Source organism: Schistocerca serialis, chromosome 6, assembly GCF_023864345.2.
Source record: "Schistocerca serialis cubense isolate TAMUIC-IGC-003099 chromosome 6, iqSchSeri2.2, whole genome shotgun sequence".
Taxonomy (NCBI): domain Eukaryota; kingdom Metazoa; phylum Arthropoda; class Insecta; order Orthoptera; family Acrididae; genus Schistocerca; species Schistocerca serialis.
This window is the reverse complement of record NC_064643.1, coordinates 465,640,890-465,661,946: the sequence shown is the minus strand read 5'-3', so window position 1 is coordinate 465,661,946 and position 21,057 is coordinate 465,640,890. Positions and strand designations below refer to the sequence as shown.

Here is a 21,057-nt window from a genome sequence, read left to right as displayed (position 1 = left end):
ACACATCCATGTCCCAGGCAGGATTCGAACCTGCGACCGTAGCGGTCGCGCGGTTCCAGACTGAAGCGCCTAGAACCACTCGGCCGCACCGGCCGGCCGAGCGTACCCTCTCGGCCACGAGTGCTAAATGTGACTACACGGAACTTTTGAAGCGACACCACAGAAACGGCACCGCACTCCAGAAACACGGCAATTCAAATTGCTACACTAATAAACACTGGGCATATGCTTCTGTGCGTAATTTGTTCACAATGTACCGCCGTTGTATTACTTTTACTAAGACTGTATACACACGTGAAGTGCCGGCCGAAGTGGCCGTGCGGTTAAAGGCGCTGCAGTCTGGAACCGCAAGACCGCTACGGTCGCAGGTTCGAATCCTGCCTCGGGCATGGATGTTTGTGATGTCCTTGGGTTAGTTAGGTTTAACTAGTTCTAAGTTCTAGGGGACTAATGACCTCAGCAGTTGAGTCCCATAGTGCTCAGAGCCATTTGAACCACACGTGAAGTTTAAGTGGCGAGTTTCCATTTCCTTAAGCCTGAATAAATTGAAAATATCAATAAAAGTAAAATCTCTCGGTGACTAGTCCGCATTATATTTCTCTTCAAACGTCTCAAAAACTAATTATTCAGCCGCCTGGGAACACTAAGACTACTGAGGAGATTTCAGCAGAGAGTTCGAAACGTCGAGGAATGTGACATCGCCTAATCGCTCAGAACGTTCTGGACAATTCGAGCGAATGATTTGGCAACCCAGATCCCTCGACATAACCCCATCGAACATATATGGGACATAATTGAGAAGTCAGTTCGTGCACAAATCCTGCACCGGTAACACTTCCGCAATTGTGGACGGCTGTAGACGCAGCATGAATCATTATTTCTGCAGGGGACCTCCAAAGACTTGTTAAGTTCAAAAATGGTTCAAATGGCTCTGAGCACTATGGGACTTAACATCTGAGGTCATCAGTCCCCTAGAACTGAGAACTACTTAAACCTAACTAACCTAAGGACATCACACACATCCATGCCCGAGGCAGGATTCGAACCTGCGACCGTAGCGGTTGCGCGCTTCCAGACTGAAGCGCCTAGAACCGCTCGGTTTGTCACCTCAGTGTATTTAGGTCATAGCGCAAAAAACAGATGCTATTCTTTTTGATAAGGTAAAAATAATTTTAAAAAAGAGTTTACTATCTGAAGAACAAATGCATTTTAATGTAAAGTACTACTATCCAGAAACCGCGGTAATAACGATGTGCTGGCCGCTGTGGACGAGCGCTTCAAGACGCTTCAGTCAAGAGCAGCGCGACTGCTACGGTCGCAGGTTCTAATCCTGCCACGGGCATGGATGTGTGTGATTTCCTTAGGTTTAAGTAGTTCTAAGTCTATGGAACTGATGACCTCAGATGTTAAGTCCCATAGTTCTCAGAGCCATTTTGAATAACGTAGCCTTCGTTCATTATAACAATCTCATCCCGCGTGTCTATAATTAAATCACTATGTGCTATGTACCACAATGAATAAGTTAAGTGCCCAAGCTACTGATTTACGGACAATGCACTTCAAAAGCAAATAGTACACCCGTCCATGAAATTCAAGAATAAAATCAAAACAGCCGTCAATGGCATCAGTAATACACTTGTACCATTCTTTGATGAACTTCCGTTCCTCGAACTTCTTCCGTTGTAAGTCAACGCTCTATGCTTCTTTGGTCGTCTTTTGACACCTCCATTTGTTTGTTTCCAGCTCTTCTGAGTACAGTGGATGCTCGACGCGTGCACAATGCCGCAGCGAGAGGGGTGCGATCCGCTCGGGTACAAACTTCTTGGGGGTGGCAAAACTTGCCAGGTTCTGTGGGACGAATACTAAAAATATTTTTTTTTCTTCGTTTTACTCTTGAGACTGAAGGGAGAAACTGGGCAACTACAGCGTTTATTGACAGGACCTGATCCTTATGCGCACATATACGTAGATTTCCGCTACAATAGCACGTAAGCCGCGCGGGATTAGCCGAGCAGTCTAAGGCGCTGCAGTCATGGACTGAGCGGCTGGTCCCGGGGGAGGTTCGAGTCCTCCCTCGGGCATGGGTGTGTGTGTTTGTCCTTAGGATAATTTAGGTTAAGTAGTGTGTAAGCTTAGGGACTGATGACCTTAGCAGTTAAGTCCCATAAGATTTCACACACATTTGAACATTTTCAATAGCACGTAAACAAATTTTTTTTTCCACACAACGCTTGAGACAACGTAGTAAGTTATCTTAATTCGATAACCATTTTTTTCTGTACAGGGGGCGTTGTTGACATGGGTCAGGTCAGTAAATTAATTGTTATTATGAATGGGCTCGGCTGTTAACGTTTTCATGCTCTTATTATTTTGCGATAAGTAGATATTTTAGATTGGAAAATACAGGAAGCAATTCCTTCATTAGCGAACGTACTGTGAAGTATAGAAACAGAGACTACCTGGATAGAGAAGATATCCGATTTAGGGTCTTCTAGCTTCAAGAAAGTGTTCTTACACTAAATATGTAGCTGAATAGATGTAATGATATACCTATATTAAATTATGAATTGCTTGAAGATCAGGTAGACGGTAGATGTATCTGTTACGCCAAGTGGTGCCGGCCGCGGTGGTCTAGCGGTTCTAGGCGCGCAGTCCGGAACCGCGCGACTGCTACGGTCGCAGGTTCGAATCCTGCCTCGGGCATGGATGTATGTGATGTCCTTAGGTTAGTTAGGTTTAAGTAGTTCTAAGTTCTTGGGGACTGATGACCACAGTAGTTAACTCCCATAGTGCTCAGAGCCATTTTTGTTACGCCAAGTAACTGCGATAGCAAGTTCTTGGATGTAGTGGTCCTTCCACAATCGTTATATATTTTTTTAATTATGTAATGCATATGGGGAACTATGTTCAACGGATCAAACCAATAATTACTGTTATGAGAGTTAAAGATACACGATGGGTGCTCGGTACGAAGCTATTAAGATGATGTTTCAATGCTTTAACAAGATTGTCAGTGCCACTGAGGAACTGCCAGATTTTTCGGAAACCATAGAAACAAGAGGACCTCCTCAAACTGTTTTCCTGATTTGCAAGACTTCTTTTTTCTGTGTTTTTTCGTTTCACGGTGTATTGTCTTAGAAGAAGCGTTTACAGAGACCTGGAGGAAGCTTCGGAATGCGTAGTACGACGATAACAAGTCTAAAGCTCTTTTTGAAGTACAAGATAAATTATCTTTTTCAAGAAGCACTTCAATTTTCAAAGGACACATGTAACGAAATGTGGAAAAACTAGGACTATCAGGAAGAAGACAATAATGCCTGGAGAGAAGACTGCAAATGAGACACTGAATTTGCACCAGAAACTTAGGAAGTCAGTGTTACAGTGAATCGACGATTTCTACAAGAAATCGAGACACGTTGCTAAACCATGAAACATACTAGATCGCAATCTGATTAAAACATTAGAAACGAGTCTTCGCACGGTTGTAAAACGTTTTGTTGACAATTATGATGAAATTTATCAACATTGTATCGTTGCACGCCTAATAAAATTACTGCAAGTTGCCAATGTTCTAGAAGTAGTGTCTCTTGCTTGGACAGAATTAAGATTCTTACAGTTCGTGAATGGATACGAATTTTCCGAATCTGTTCCCAATCTCATTTTGGTGATAAGAATTCTCTTAACTTTGCATGTTTCGGTATCGTCATGTGAAAGGTGTTCGTCGAAACTCAAATTAATAAAGAATTATTTTAAGTCCACTACAAGTCGGACACGCCTCTCTTGATCGGCAATTTTGCTGACCAAAAATAGTGTAGCTACTGGTATCATATCGATGACTCAATTTAAAAACTTTCAGCAGAAAAAGTTCGAAGAAAGAGATTCTAAGCTACATTTTAAAGTCACCTGTCACTAAGAAGATCTTTGGTTATTTGTAGTGATTCATTACTAATCAGTTACACTATGTTATCTATAAAATGGGTTATACTTATTTGTTTCGAATCACAAAAACTGTTTACAAAATAAGTAAGGTTATACTTCACTTAGTTAATCACTGGTATCTAAAATTGCTACCCCCAAAGACATTATTTGACGTTTCTTTGGAGCTGGTGTTGATTGTGGGGAGGGGGAGGGGTTGTGTTTGAGACAGCTTTTAAAGCTGCGCATCGAGTATCGAACTACCCAGGTACGCCACGCACGTGCGCGTGCGCGTGCGCGTGCTCGTGCTCGCTCTATTGTCACGTGAGTATAGCCCATGTCCTTCTCGAGAAAAATTTGGAACTCAGCGCTCTTCTAGGAAGCGCACTTTCTCCCGTAGGCAATGGCATTACGAACTCTTCAGTGGCTTTCGTTTTACACTCTCCGGCTTATTTCTTCTTGAATGAACCTTCAAACAGATGTTTTCTTGGAATTACCGTCAGAGTGAATCCTAATGCAGGGCAGTCTATTGTAGGCAGGATGTTAAAGGGTTCTCTGCATATAATGATTCTACATGCATAATTTAAATTTTACTCATATCTCGATGGCGGTGTTACAAACGAGCGAGATGTCTCACTTTGAAGAAACTGCTCTCTCAGTCGAGGGTACGGTAGTTTAACCTCCATCCGGCCAACCTGATTTAGTTTTTCCGTGGCGTCCCAAAATATCAGCGTGATTTATTTGAAGTAGAAAAGGCTGCTTTCCTTCCCTATCCTTCCTCCATCGTAACATACACTCCATCTCTAATCACCTCGTTTTCGACGGGACGTTAAGTCCTGTTCTTTCTTCTTTCGTTCCCTTTACCAGGTGCCAATATCATCATTCTCACAGTACGGAGGAAAAGTGAATAGTTTTACTTCTGGCATAGAAGTAGCGTTAATAGCAATGTAATTTTGTTTTTCTTATTTCGGAATATGTCGCATATTAATGTCAGCTAAATATTAAATTAATCTGCAAAATAGTTTTATTTGTGTAAAAACATGCAAGGTTATACTGACCTTGCATCAAAAGATAGATTGAACACAGAAAAATCAATATTTACAGCATTTGTGCATTTAGTGAAAGATTTTGACCATGCTGACTCTAATACACTCCTTGAAATTATGAACGTAGCAGGGATAAAACACAGAGAGCGAAAAGTTATCTACAACTTATACCAGACTCGGTTATGGTTCAAATGGCTCTGAGCAAGCCGGCCGAAGTGGCCGTGCGGTTAAAGGCGCTGCAGTCTGGAGCCGCAAGACCGCTACGGTCGCAGGTTCGAATCCTGTCTCGGGAATGGATGTTTGTGATGTCCTTAGGTTAGTTAGGTTTAACTAGTTCTAAGTTCTAGGGGACTAATGACCTCAGCAGTTGAGTCCCATAGTGCTCAGAGCCATTTGAACCATTTGGCTCTGAGCACTATGGGACTTAACATCTGTGGTCATCAGTCCCCTAGAACTTAGAACTACTTAAACCTAACTAACCTAAGGACATCGCACACATCCATGCCCGGGGCAGGATTCGAACCTGCGACCGTAGCGGCCACGCGGTTTCAGACTGAAGCGCCTAGAACCGCACGGCCACACCGGCCGGCAGACTCGGTTATGAGACGAAGGATATGAAACGGGAGCAGTTGCTCAGAAGGAAGTGAGACAAAGGTTGTAGTCTATTCCCGATGTTATTTAAGCAGTGCATGAAGCAAGCAGTAAAGAAATTAGCGCAGGAAATTACAGCTATTGTAGAATTAATAAAAAATTTGAGGTTAGCCGACGACATTGTAATTCTATCAGAGATGGCAAAGGACTTGACCGTTCATTTTTGTGAAATGAATAATGTCTTGAAAAGGTATTATAAGATGTACACCAACAAAAGTAAAAGAAGGGTAATTGCAGGTATCCGAATTTAATCAGGTGATGCTGATAGAGTTAGATTAGAAAATGACACAGACAAAATAATAGATGAGTTTTGGTATTTAAACAGCAAAATAATTTACGAAGGCCGAAATGGAAATGATGTAAAACGCAGATTGAGAATATTAAGAGAAGCGTTTCTGAAAAGTACAATTTCTTAAACATCGGATATAAATTTAAATGTTAAGACAACTTTTCTATAATTATATGTATAGAATGTAACCTCATACCGAAGTGTAACGTTAACAATAAACAGCGTCGACAGGAGAGTATAGAAGCTTTTGAAATGTAGTGCTACAGAAGAATGCTGAAGATTACCTGGGTAGGTCGAATAAGAAATGAGGATGTACTGAATCTGAATGGGGAGAAAAGAAATGTATGGCATAACGTGACTAAATGAAGGAAGCGGTTGACAGAAAACATCCTGAGGCACCAAGGAATAGTCAGTTTAGTAATGGAGGGAAGTGTTGTGGCGGGGTGTGGGGGTGTAAAAATTGTAGGGGGACACCAAGATATGAGTACAATAAGCAGATTCAAATGTTTGTATGTCGTAGTTGCTCAGTGATAAAGTTGCTTGTCCAGGGTAGAGTAGCGTGGAGAGCAAGGTTCTTGTTTCGTTCAAATATCATTTTAATTTTTATATTTATTGTTGGGAATAGATACTTATTTAATCGGAGCTGGTGAATGATTATAGCCAAATTTTCCATTTCACACTTAAAATGTCCAAGCGCCGTGCTATAGGAAAAAGACCGTCAAACAGTATGCTACAATTTACTGCGTCTGCTTTGTGAAAGCACGGCAGTAAATTATTATGGCTCTAGCCCTCAACTCGGGAGGTATGGCCTCTCAGACGGTGCAAGTTTATTTCTGGCGTAAGGCTTCTCTATCCCTCCCCCCCCCCTTCCCTCCCTCCCCCCCCCCCCCACCCACACACACTTAAATCGTTTCACTGCCGGTGTTACATTATCGTCTTCTTTGTTTGTTGTTGGCACGTTTTGTTGAGACGTGTTGGGGTTTTCCTAGTCCGTGCCTCGTGAAGTACGTACCTGTTTCCTTCAGTATGGTACAAAATGTGTTCGCAAAAAAGTGAGACGAAAATAACGATTTTGCAATAGCCCGTGAACACAGTTACGCTAGCGAACAAGAAGATCATTCTGAAGAAGCATTTGAGGATAATGGCGTTCGGGAGCTATCGGTTTCTCCAATGAAATACCTTAATGGTCAAGATTAAACGTATTCTAAGGTGCTGTTAGAGAAAAATTATTGATCCCAGAACTGAAGTCAATTTTTCCGGCCTTCTTTTTGTATCTACTGAGTGAAATTTTTATGTGTAATTTTAAACCATGGAATTTAGTTTTATGTGAATATTAACTTACCACGGCGGAACTGTAACTTATCAGAATGTAAAATTCAGTTCTTTAACAGTTCTTTTATATGTACTGTACTATTTAAAAAACCGCACAACAATATAAAACAACAAATGAAATACTGCAGCGTCATTAAGTGCAATAAAATCAACAAGCAATATATAAAAACATTTAAATGATTGTAAGAATGATTGTTATGTAACTTAAATTAAAATTTGTAAATGATTTACACCTTAAATCTCGCATTAAATATAGGGTTCTCAGACACTGGACCATGTAGTATACGTTACAGATAAGTCACCTCTTGATCTAAGGGCTGTACATTTGTAACAAGCGAGTACATGTAGTAACCATTGTTGTACTATGGATCAAGATGCGGAGGTGCAATGCAAGATGAGTGAGCGAGTGTACAACTTGAGGGACAAGACCTTCTATTCTCGTTGTAACTGCTACGAGTTTATAAGGGCAGTTTAGAAACACCTGCGAGAGGTGTTACTTTCGCACCCTTATATAGTATTTAAAATGTATAATGTCCTAATACATTCTGGTGTGTACAAGTTGCTAGTTTAACACATCAAGTCGCTCTCGTATATACCACCTGCATCGTTCTCTGTGTTGTGAGTTCCATTTTGGTTCACTTCTGTTTTGCCTTCTTCATTTGTGTGTAACATGCCTGCTGCATTTCCTGAGAAGGATGTCAATATCATTTTATAAAAAAAGGCCATAAAAATGCAATCTGAACCTCTAACATACTTCTGGTGCCTGAACCAACTAGCTGAAGTCTGTATCGATCTATTAACACAAAAGACTCTTCATTTTTTCGACGGGTATTCTTGGAAATAAACACTGTGGAAGAACTGCTGCTTAACAACTGGACCCAAAATAGGTAAAGTGAACTTCAGTGGTATGATCCCCTCCTGCCTGCGACCTCAATGAAACTTTCCGTTTTCTGCCCCACAGGTGTTTGATTATGACTGGGGCCTGCAGGACGACTTCATGGGCTCCGCCTACCTCGACGTCAGCAAGCTGGACCTGGGCAGGTGAGTTGCAAGTGTCTTCTCTCACTAACATTATTTATTCCATGAGACCCTTCCCAGGATATTACAACCCAGTACACATAGAAGCAAATTTCATTCGACTGTATCACCGATGTACCAGGACTGCTGATATTTTTAAAAATATCGGGATTCAATACATCTATATTTAAGAAATATCATCATCGGCTGTCTATTTATCGAAAGAATCAATATCGGCGGAAAAAAAATATATACCTGCCTTTAAAAATATCGGCTACACATTAGAAATATATTGCCGGTTTTAGAGTTGAAAATGTAAGTATTGATTTATTATTAGATATTCTGTAAATCATCAAGCTAGCAGCCAACCTATCCCCCTTAGAGCAAGAATTGAAAGAAAACAATGTACGTTCACTCATGGCGATAAACACATTGCTAACAATAGTAACTGCATGAAAGTGGCACGATAAAATGTGTCTGATGGGTCCATCGTTCGGTTTCGTCACATGTCGCATTTACACGGAACACATCATGTCGACTTCCCTGGTTTTTTTTTTCATTTTTGCAAACACCAGCGACATAGCAGCTATGGTGTCAAAATAGCGTGGTGAAGCTAAACGCTGCAGTTTCTGTTGGTATCGTCGAGCGCCGATTACGTCTGCACTTCCACTCACACGTCTCCGCCCGCTGCAAGCACCAATCTTGTCAGTTACATTGTTGTTCGTCATTTTCAGCACCTGTCTCTGAAGGATGTCGATGTGAAGAAATAGCATACTAGTTGTATAAAAAATTGTTTTTAACGCAACTGGCGCGCTGTTTCTTCGCATCGGAAATCTGGCTATTCCATTCACACCACCACCTCCTCTGTGCAATCGGAGTTCTTCTTTTGTGCCACATATACTTTCTTCACACGGTCAAAGAGAAAGGTTGGATGTGATGAAAGCTCAAAAAGTAGTGAGACTACTTCACACAGTGAAAGTAAGATTATGTTCTGTTACAATTTCAAAAGAACAGTTTCAAATATTTACAGAAAAAAAATTAAAATAAAAACATCGGCATTCAACATCGCCGTTTTGATATCGATATATCTGTATATCGGGGAAAGAATATCGCAGATATATATATCGACACTTATGGGTAAAGTGTCGATATATCGATATTTTATCAGCAGCCCTACCGTGTACTACGACTACAGTTCTGAAGGCAAGAATGCAGTGCAATCTAATGTTGACAGCAGAGTGATGAAGAAAGGGAACCGACGACAATGCTCAGAATCCAAATCCATCATCCATCAACGACCCTCACAGGCCATAATAATATTGGAGTTAAATGTAGGAACATAGATTGGTTCGATTTGTTTCACCATTTATTTTTCCCTTGTACCAATCTACCTCTCCACCTGTCTGCAACACCTAAAGCCCTCGGTTGTGAGTGTTTGTCTACTTTTTCCATTTTCGTCCACAAGAACAACTTAATAAAAGCTAGCTAATAAGAGGATAAAAATCCATGTTGCTTACACTAAGTATAGAGAAACAAAAACAGTGAGACAACTGTTACTGTACAAGAGACCTGAAAGGGCCCAAAAAGACTGGAAAATAAAATGCAACGTTCTTCAAAATAAAACCACCAGAGCAGAAAGCAAATATCTGGATAAGCTATGAAAACGTAATAACAATGAAGCAGTATGTAAATGTTGGAAAGAATACTACTGCTACAGATGAATTTGAGCACTCCGTGCAGAATCTAACGGATAGAAAAGTAATGAATTGCCACTGACGTCATACCAAGACAAACCTTTAAAAATATGCAGGGCAAAAATGAAAATTTCTTATTCATGGTAATGATGCTCTGTTACGAGAATAGGGGAATTCCGAATATTTCTACAAAACTATTACAATACCGAGAAAAGGATATGTGATTGAAAAATATTAATTCTATAAGAATATATCTCTTACCCTATTCATCAAAGATGATTAAATAAAATTAGCCAAGTGAGAGAAGGACACACATGCTGAGGGTACCGTACAAACTTAATCATGTATATAGATAGTTTATCCACTGCTGTAATAGGGGATATTGGCGGTTTTTCCTGATATCGACAGACATGTGTTTAATAATCGTACTGTGCAACATCCGACTTTAAGAAGCTGTACTAGCGCAATACTTTTCTGATATCGTGGACGTTTAGGGTTAATCAATAGTAGCATTCAGTTACTACATTCACAACAAAATTCATGAACATCAAAGCGAGAAGTCTTGCTGCTGTAGGTATGTGAGAGATGGACAATGACTAAATACGAGCAACAGCAGCTAAAAGCAGCGGAAATAAAGATTGCATATACTTGAGAATAATTAGAACAAGCCGAACGCAAAGGAAAGCAAGTCAGGACAGGTAAGACATTTACTCAAGGAAATAGAAAGGTCGAAAAATAATTTCTGTATCATACACTGAAGCGCCAAAGAAACTAGTATATCTACGCGTGTTCAAACACAGAGATACGTAAACAGGTAGAATACGGCGCTGTGGTCGGCAGCGCCTATATAAGACAACAAGTGTCTGGTGCAGTTGTTAGAACTGTTACAGCTGCTAAAATGGCAGGTTATCAAGATTTAAGTGAGTTTGAACGTGGTGTTATAGTCGGTGAACGAGCGATGGGACACAGCATCTCCGAGGTAGCGATGAAGTGGGGATTTTCCCGTACGACCATTTCACGCGTGTACCGCAAATATCAGGAGTCCGGTAAAACGTTAAATCTCCGACATCGCTGCGGCCAGAAAGAGATCCTGCAAGAACGGAACCAACGACGACTGAGGAGAATAGTTCAACGTGACAGAAGTGCAACCCTTCCGCAAATTGCTGCAGATTTTAATGCTTCGCCACCAACAAGTATCAGCTTGCGAACCATTCAACGAAACATCATCGATATGGGCTATCGGAGCCGAAGGCATGTTCGTGTACCCTTGATGACTGCACGACACAAAGCTTTACGCCTCGCCTGGGCCCGTCAACATCGACATTGGACTGTTGATGACTGGAAAAATGTTGCCTGGTCGGACGAGTCTCGTTTCAAATTCTATCGAGCGGATGGACGTCTATGGGTATGGAGACAAGCTCATGAATCCATGGACCTGTATGTCAGCGGGGGACTGTTTAAGCTGGTGGAGGCTCTGTAATGGTGTGGGGCGTGTGCAGTTTGAGTCATATGGGACCCCTGATACGTCTAGATACGACTGACACGTGACATGCACAGAAGCATCCTGTATGATCACCTGCTTCCATTCATGTCCATTGTGCATTCAGACGGACTTGGGCAATTCCAGCAAGACAATGCGACACCCCACATGTTCAGAATTGGTACAGATTGGTTCCAGGAACACTCTTCCGCTGGCCACCAAGTTCCGTAGACATGAACATTATTGGTGAGTGTTCATCGGAGGTGAGGGTATCATCTGGAGTGCTCCAGGTAAGTGTGGTAAGTCCGCTGTTGTTTTCTATCTACATAAATGATCTTTTGGATTGGGTGGATAGCAATGTGCGGCTGTTTGCTGATGATGCTGTGGTGTACGGGAAGGTGTCGTCGTTGAGTGACTGTAGGAGGATACAAGATGACTTGGACAGGATTTGTAATTGGTGGAAAGAATGGCTGCTAACTCTAAATATAGATAAATGTAAATTAATGCAGATGAATAGGAAAAAGAATCCTGTAATGTTTGAATACTCCATTAGTAGTGTAGCGCTTGACACAGTAACGTCGATTAAATATTTGGGCGTAACATTGCAGAGCGATATGAAGTGGGACAAGCATGTGATGGCAGTTGTGGGGAAAGCGGATCGTCGTCTTCGGTTCATTGATAGAATTTTGGGAAGATGTGGTTCATCTGTAAAGGAGACCGGTTATAAAACACTAATACGACCTAATCTTGAGTACTGCTCGAGCGTTTGGGATCCCTATCAGGTCGGATTGAGGGAGGACATAGAAGCAATTCAGAGGCGGGCTGCTAGATAGTGTCGGAAGTTCCATGCGGCTTTTCGCGGATGATGCTGTAGTATACAGAGAAGTTGCAGCATTAGAAAATTGTAGCGAAATGCAGGAAGATCTGCAGCGGATAGGTACTTGGTGCAGGGAGTGGCAACTGACCCTTAACATAGACAAATGTAATGTATTGCGAATACATAGAAAGAAGGATCCTTTATTGTATGATTATATGATAGCGGAACAAACACTGGTAGCAGTTACTTCTGTAAAATATCTGGGAGTATGCGTGCGGAACGATTTGAAGTGGAATGATCATATAAAATTAATTGTTGGTAAGGCGGGTACCAGGTTGAGATTCATTGGGAGAGTCCTTAGAAAATTTAGTCCATCAACAAAGGAGGTGGCTTACAAAACACTCGTTTGACCTATACTTGAGTATTGCTCATCAGTGTAGGATCCGTACCAGATCGGGTTGACGGAGGAGATAGAGAAGATCCAAAGAAGAGCGGCGCGTTTCGTCACAGGGTTATTTGGTAACCGTGATAGCGTTACGGAGATGTTTAACAAACTCAAGTGGCTGACTCTGCAAGAGAGGCGCTCTGCATCGCGGTGTAGCTTGCTCGCCAGGTTTCGAGAGGGTGCGTTTCTGGATGAGGTATCGAATATATTGCTTCCCCCTACTTATACCTTCCGAGGAGATCACGAATGTAAAATTAGAGAGATTAGAGCGCGCACGGAGGCTTTCAGACAGTCGTTCTTCCCGCGAACCATACGCGACTGGAACAGGAAAGGGAGGTAATGACAGAGGCACGTAAAGTGCCCTCCGCCACACACCGTTGGGTGGCTTGCGGAGTATAAATGTAGATATAGATGTAGATGTAAATGTAGATTTGTTACTGGTAGGATTGATCATCACGCGAGTGTTACGAAAATGCCTCAGGAACTCGGGTGGGAGTCTCTAGAGGAAAGGAGGCGTTTTTTTCGTGAATCGCTACTGAGGAAATTTAGAGAACCAGCATTTGAGGCTGACTGCAGTACAATTTTACTGCTGCCAAATTACATTTTGCGGAAAGACCACAAAGATAAGAGAGATTAGGGCTCGTACAGGGGCATATAGGCAGTCATTTTTTCCTCGTTCTGTTTGGGAGTGGAACAAGGAGAGAAGATGCTAGTTGTGGTACGAGGTACCCTCCGCCACGCACCGTATGGTGGATTGCGGAGTATGTCTGTAGATGTAGATATCTGGGATGCTTTGTAACGTGCTGTTCAGAAGAGATCTCCATCCCCTCGTACTCTTGCAGATTTATGGACAGCCCTGCAGAATTCATAGTGTCAGTTCCCTCCAGCACTACTTCAGGTATTAGCGGAGTCCATGTCACGCCGTGTTGCGACACTTTTGCGTGCTCGCGGGGGCCCCACACGATATTAGGCAGGTGTACCAGTTTCTTTGGCTCTTCAGCGTACAATACAATGATCACATATATTTTCAAGACGAGATACCGGGTAAAAAGGGGCGAGATGACCAAGGAAACAATTCTTCAGAGACCTGGAGAGGATGCTGTCATATCAGAACTACAATGAAAAAAGAAGCGGGAGACCGAAGAAAATAGTTGCAGCGACATCAGAGTTTAACCACTAGCACATGATGACGATGACATTCCATTAAATGCCTCGCATTTTCTGGAATCACAAGTTTTCCTGTGCTAGCCTCCATAGCATCATAAATGTACAACTTTCATCTTACAGAATAGTCTGGACTCTGCTGGTTTGCTAGTTTGTATGCGATTCTCCGATTCTTCATGCGTGAATGAATCTTCATGTCATCGCCAGCATTATCCAGCATCTAGCTCTTACAGAGAAAAAGCTAAACTCTATTAGGATTCACCCTGTCAAATTTCCCAGCCAAGAATAACCTGCTTCCCTCTCTGCGCCACTTTCAATAGAAACTAATTACGAACTATATCACATGGTGTCCGTAAAACCTGTCGTATACTGCAGAAGTAGAAAGCACTACGAATGATGTCATACACGTAAATACATACGCTGATGAGCCAAAACATTATGACCATTGTCCACCCCTGGTGGCGTAGCGGGTATGGAGCGCTGTAGGTAAAGTATATAAATACAGAAGAGACGAATGGAAAACCATACTGGTGACGATATCGGCCGCAAATGAGCAGATCCACTGACGTCAGCAAATTTGACAAAGACCATATTGTTATGGCGCGGCGCCTGCAACGAGTTCTCGGAAACGTCGAAGCTGATTGGCTGTTCGCGCACTACCGTCGTAGTCATCTATGAAAAGTGGTTGAAGGACGGTGAAACGGTGACTACGGGACAAGATGTTGGACGCCCGCGCCTTATCACAGAACGCGGAGATCAGATGCTTGCCAGCTCTGTAAAGCAGGGCATGTGGCGATATGTAGCAGACTCAGCGACAGAGGACAATGACGGTATAGGAACAAGTGTTTTCGGAGCACATCGTTCAGCGCACATTGTTGAACAGACTCGCTAGCTGACGACTCCTACGTGTTCCCGTGTTAATCCAACACTACCATCAGTTATGAATGCAGTGGACGTAAGTTCATCGCGATTGGGCCGGGATCAATGGAAACATGTCATCTTGTCGTACTAATCACATTTCTGGTTATTCATCGTCGATGGTGGCCTATGGGTACTCCGTCATCCTGGGGAAAGGCTACACGAAACATGCACTGCACCTCTGATGCAGACCAGCGGCCGCAGTATTACGCTACTGGGGACATTCACCTGGACTTCCATATGGCTTCTGGTACTAACTGAAGAACCCGTGACAACTGTTGACTACATGTACATTGTTACGGATCACCTGCAGGACTTCATGTTTTCCCCAACGGCGATGGCATCTTCCAGCAGGAAAGTTGTCACTGACACAAGCCCAGAGACGTGGTGTAGTCGTTTCAGCAGCATGATAGTGAATTCACATTGATGTCTTGGTCACCATATTCGCCTGAGCGGACCCCGACGGAACACATCTTGGACATTACCGGGTCCAAGGGAATTGTGTGACCTGTGCGTAGGCATCCAGTGCCACATACCACCGGAAACCTACCAAGGACATATCGATACCATGAAATGCAGAATGCTGTTTTGAGTCGCAAAGGAGGACCAATGCACTGTTATGCAGGTGTTCATAATGTCTCGTATCATCAGTGTATATTAGGTGTCATTAGAAGAATCAGGAAATCAAACAAATGGGTCAGCGAAAAAGCTGGATCGCAAGACGTAGTTACGATAGAACTGTCATATTAACCGCAAACCTTGTGGAATCAGCTGCACAAATTTATACCCCAAACTAACTTTTGCCAGCATAAGCATATGCCACGTGTATTTCACACACACGCATACACACACATGCGCACGCACACACACACACACACACACACACACACACACACACACACACACGTGGTATATGCTTATGCGCGTGAAAAGTTAATTTGGCGTATAAATTAGTGCAGTTGGTTTCACAAGGTTCAAGGTTAATGTGGCGTTGCTAGGAATGAGCATATGATTTTCTAGGAACTTAAAAAGAGTTACCACATCGTCATAAGCCATTTGGCATTGATGGATAAAGTCGGTCAGTTATACGCAAATAATTTCGTTGAGCCATGTACCATCCATTGCTTACACCCACGCCCCGCTCACCTGCACTTGGTTTTTTTTTTGCCGTAATTACGTCTTGCGATCAAGCTTTTTTCCATGATTCGGTTCCCTGTAGTTTCATCTGAATCCCGGTAAGAACCTCGCAAAAGTCGTGGACAGTGGTTAAACTTTTGAGGTGCGAAAATGGATCAAACACGTTTTACATGTGTATGGAAAAGTACATGGCGACTATAAGTGAAACATTCGTTTGCAGAGCTCTGTATTTTCCAAACTACTACGTGTACAAATATGACTGGTGCATGAACATAGCCGCAAACTCACCAAGTTTGTATTTTGGCGTCTACAATTTTTTTCTATTTGTGCCCATCTGCTCACGCGACACACGTCCGTTCGGTAGTCAAGTTTGTTCCACACCTTATGTAGCAAAATCCTGTCAGTGGTCATCACAGCAGCACTGTTGCATTCCCTAAGCTGCTCCAGTGTCCTTGGCAGCCTGGGTACTTAAACACGATCTTTAATTTATCCCCAAAGAAAAAGCCAGACGACAAGGGGATCCAAGGTGAGCCTCATCATCTTCATCACTACGCCCAATCCAGCGACGATAAAGTTCGTCGTTTATGCAAAGACGCATATCTATTGCCCGGTCGCGTTGGAACATGAAATTCGCGGAAACAGCAGTCAGTTATGGAAACAATCATAGCTGCTAACTACCAGGTTAAGAGGTATCTGTCACAGCCTTCTTACAAAAAAAGGGCCTTTTCCGTGACACTGCACAGAAAACATCAACTCTCGGGCGAGTCTCATTCATTCCCCAAAATTTCATGAGAACGTTTAGTGCCCGACAGTGTCACAATTTTGCTTTTATCCTCTGCAAATAACAGAGGGTTACCTTGTCGATGAGTATCAGTTTGGAAGCGAAATCTTCATCCCCAAGTGCCTACTGCATTGTTATGCAAAATTGAAGTCACCGGCCTTAATCTTCCGGTTTTGATTGTTGAACGAGCTGCAGAAGGTACGGTCTGAAATGTAACTGCTGTCGCTAAATCTTCTATACAGTTTACTGTAGTATTCCAAGTACGTGGCTTCGGAAGACCATTCATTTTTTTGGACTGCGTACGAAACTTCCTCTCTTCCTCTCAGTGCTTGCATCTGGCACACTTGGTCGACCGGTATTTTTCTATTTACAGAGACAACCAGTATTCATAATTCGTCGATAGCAACCCACACTGCTGTAATTAAATGATGGTTGGTTCCATAATTCCTTCTGAATGTACGTTGCACTGTTGTAACAGACAAACATCTCGCATATTCCAACACCAAAAACACTTTCTCTCCCTCGTCGCCATTTTTGTCAAAGCACTACACTCACAAGACCAACTGGTTAAGTTACGCCTCTATTAATGCATCGACCATACTGCAATACTTTGGAAAATGCAGGGTGTCCGGGTTAAACGTATAATAATACAAAAGGTAATAATGTAAGACACAACTGAGATATTTATTGGCGATTTGCTTCTGCAAGTATGGTAACTCAAAATGTTTTCTGTGTGCGAAGGTGGCCCTTCGAAAATGAATGTGCGTGTGAATTGTTGAAGAACAAGGTCATAGGCCCATTCTTCTTCACAGAACCTACAGGCAATGCAACTTGTAGGAGCTGTATGTTGTGCCACAACTTCCTCTTAACGTTACCTTTCAATAAAGTGATGCACCATGCCATTTTGCAAACATTGTGAGGGATTTCTTGCATCGTGAGTTGCCAGATTTATGGGTTGGGGGAGGTAGACCGTATATTGTTTGACCCCCTAGGAACCCAGACATTACACCTCTTTATTTTTTCTATAGGGGATTATCAAGAATCTAGTGTACTGGACACCAGTTTGTGATCTACCAGATCTGCGCCATCCCATTCGTCCAGCTATGCAAATGGTACGCCAGCAATGCTACAAGACACTCAAAGAGAAGTGCAGAAAGAGATATCTGTCGTGCCGATAATGGTGCAGATACACTGAGGTGACAAAAATCATGGGACAGCGATATGTATATACACAGATGACGGTGTTATCGCGTTCATTTTATCTGTTTCTACAATCGTGTTATAATTTCATGTATTGACTCGTTCCATGACCATGGAGACTTCTCCTAAATGTGGTCCCACGGAACAATAAATAAATAAATAAATAAATACAAGCTATAAAAGAGCAGTCTACTGCTGCAGCTGTCATTTGTGCTCAGTTCTTTCATGTGAAAATGTTTCCGACGTGATTATGGCCGCCTGACGGGATTTAACAGACTTTGAACGAGGAATGGTTGGATCTGGAAGAATGGGACATTCCATTTCGGAAATCGTTAGAGAATTCTGTATTCCGAGGTCCAGAGTGTCAAGAGTGTGCTGAGAACACCAAGTTGTAGGCATTATCTCTCACCATGGACAATGAAGTAGCCGACCGAGAGGAGTGACGTTTCTGTAGAGTTGTCGGTGATAAAAGGTAAGCAACACTGCGTGAAATAACCCAGAGATCAATCTGGGACTTACAACGAAAGTATCCAATAGGACAGTGCGAAGAAATTTGGCGTTAATGGGATATGACAGCAGACGACCGACGTGAATGCCTTTGCTAACGCTCGTGGTCGTGCGGTAGCATTCTCGCTTCCCACGCCCGGGTTCCCGGGTTCGATTCCCGGCGGGGTCAGGGATTTTCTCTGCCTCGTGATGACTGGGTGTTGTGTGATGTCCTTAGGTTAGTTAGGTTTAAGTTGTTCTAAGTTCTAGGAGACTGATGACCATAGATGTTAAGTCCCATAGTGCTCAGAGCCATTTTTTGAACCCTTTGCTAACAGCACGACATCGCATACAGCGCCTCTCCAGGGCTCGTGATCATATCAGTTGGACCCTAGACTATTGGAAAACGGTACATTGGTCAGATCAGTCCCGCTTTCAGTTTGTAAGAGCTAATGGTAGGGTTCGAGTGTGGCGCAGACCCCACGAAGCCATAGGCCCAAGTTGCCAACAAGGCACTGTGCTAGCTGGTGGTGTTTCCATAAAGGTGTTTGCTCTGTTTACATGGAATGGACTTGGTCCTCTGGTCCAACTGAACGGATCATTGACTGGAAGTGGTTACGTTCTCCTACTTGTATACCATTTGCAGTAATTCATGGACTTTATCTTCCCAAACATCGATGCGCCTTGTCACAGGGTCACAGTTGTTCAGGATTGGTTTGAAGAACATTCTGGACAGTTTGAGGGAATTACTTGACCACTCAGATCATCCGACGCGATCCCATCGAGAGGTAAGTTCGTGAGCAAAAGACTGCAACTGGCAACACTTTTGCAGTTATGGACGATTGTAGAGGCAGCTTGTTGGCTCAGAGTTTCTGCAGGGGACTTCCAACGGCTTGTTAAGTCCATCGACCAACGAGTTTCTGCACTACACCTAGCAAAAGGAGGTCCACCACGATATTAGGAGGTATCCCATTACTCTTGTCACCTCATTGTATCTGGGTGTATTAAAAGTGTAAGAAATATTTTGAGTTACCGTACCTGTAGAAACACACCGTCAATAAATAACGCAATTACTTCTCAAGTTATCGCAGTTTATATTGCCAGAAGTCGGTATTCTGTGAGCACTGGCACACCTGCAAAGAATTCAATAAGAGTATGCAAATAGCCAAATCTTACTTATTTATCATATCTTATCTTTAGAGATGATAAAAAACCACCACGAAGCACTGGATTAGACGGATATGACGACTGTTACGTGTAATAAATGCTGAAAGTCAACTCCTGAAACTATTAGGCGGCCTCCTTCACTGGCTTATGGTTAGAGAATTCGGCAATTAATATGTGGCATAAGCCAATAACTAAATGAAAGTGTTGGAATAGGTGATATTTTATTTTAATTCAAGAAGAAATTAGATAAAAAATAGAAAAGTTTATCAAGAGATTGGAAACACAAGAGCTATGGAAATAAGGCGTCTTTGACAAGATGTACATTGAGTAATTAATTACGGAGAGTAGCTACCAGCATTACACTGAACAAGGCAACTGAAACATTGGCCAAAAAACAAGTTAAGGACACACATGTAATAATTTCAAACGTGGTAGAAAAATAATAAAATTATCACGATTTCAGCGGGGTACAGAATTGGAATGGAATTTGGAATCAAAGAGTTGCAAAATCATTAGAATAGTGGTTACGCCTACTGCTGATAATAGAATCAATTAACTGATTCATGAGTGGTTAGCGACTGAAAATCCCCTAGAAAACAAAAGTTTCATTGTGAAAAAAATGCATTATTTTGAATAACTCAAGCAGTGCCTCAGAACACTAACTGAGCTGTAGGCGAGGTTAAGTCCCTCTGTCTCCACTCTGCCACATAACCTGAAATTAATAAAACGCACCGCAGTTTGCAGTCTTACCGTGCTCACAGTGATCGTGATCGTAGCCCAAGGTGGTGGTGCCGACCGCTGAGGAGAGATATCTGCTAATTGAGTATGCTGCTGGTTGTAGCGGGTTGACTTTGTGAAGCTGAAAAACATCATCTTCTCGATATCGACGCTGTTAAATAACCTCAAAGTCATGAGAAAGATGAAGTACAACTCCAGAATGACTTGACAGAGGTCTGAATCCAAACCACGTTTTTCCCTTAACTAGCCAACTAACTACCCTTAGATTGCAGGACCTTCTACATCTACATCTACATCTATACTCCGCGAGCCACCTTACGGTGTGTGGCGGAGGGTACTTATTGTACCACTATCTGATCCCCCCTTCCCTGTTCCATTCACGAATTGTGCGTGGGAAGAACGACTGCTTGTAAGTCTCCGTATTTGCTCTAATTTCTCGGATCTTTTCGTTGTGATCATTACGCGAGATATATGTGGGCGGTAGTAATATGTTGCCCATCTCTTCCCGGAATGTGCTCTCTCGTAATTTCGATAATAAACCTCTCCGTATTGCGTAACGCCTTTCTTGAAGTGTCCGCCACTGGAGCTTGTTCAGCATCTCCGTAACGCTCTCGCGCTGACTAAATGTCCCCATGACGAATCGCGCTGCTTTTCGCTAGATCATGTCTATCTCTACTATTAATCCAACCTGGTAAGGGTCCCATACTGATGAGCAATACTCAAGAATCGGACGAACAAGCGTTTTGTAAGCTACTTCTTTCGTCGATGAGTCACATTTTC

The 21,057-nt window shown here is 42.6% G+C and overlaps 1 protein-coding gene across 1 annotated transcript in view; it reads left to right on the top strand.

Annotated features, from left to right (window-relative positions):
• Nucleotides 1-21,057, top strand: part of LOC126483843 (multiple C2 and transmembrane domain-containing protein) — a 1,023,771-nt gene that overhangs the window by 423,330 nt on the left and 579,384 nt on the right. The window contains exon 4 of the mRNA XM_050107055.1: nucleotides 8,195-8,274. Within this exon, the coding sequence (XP_049963012.1) occupies nucleotides 8,231-8,274 (44 nt within the window). The 5' untranslated portion in view covers nucleotides 8,195-8,230. The remainder of the gene's footprint in view (nucleotides 1-8,194; nucleotides 8,275-21,057) is intronic.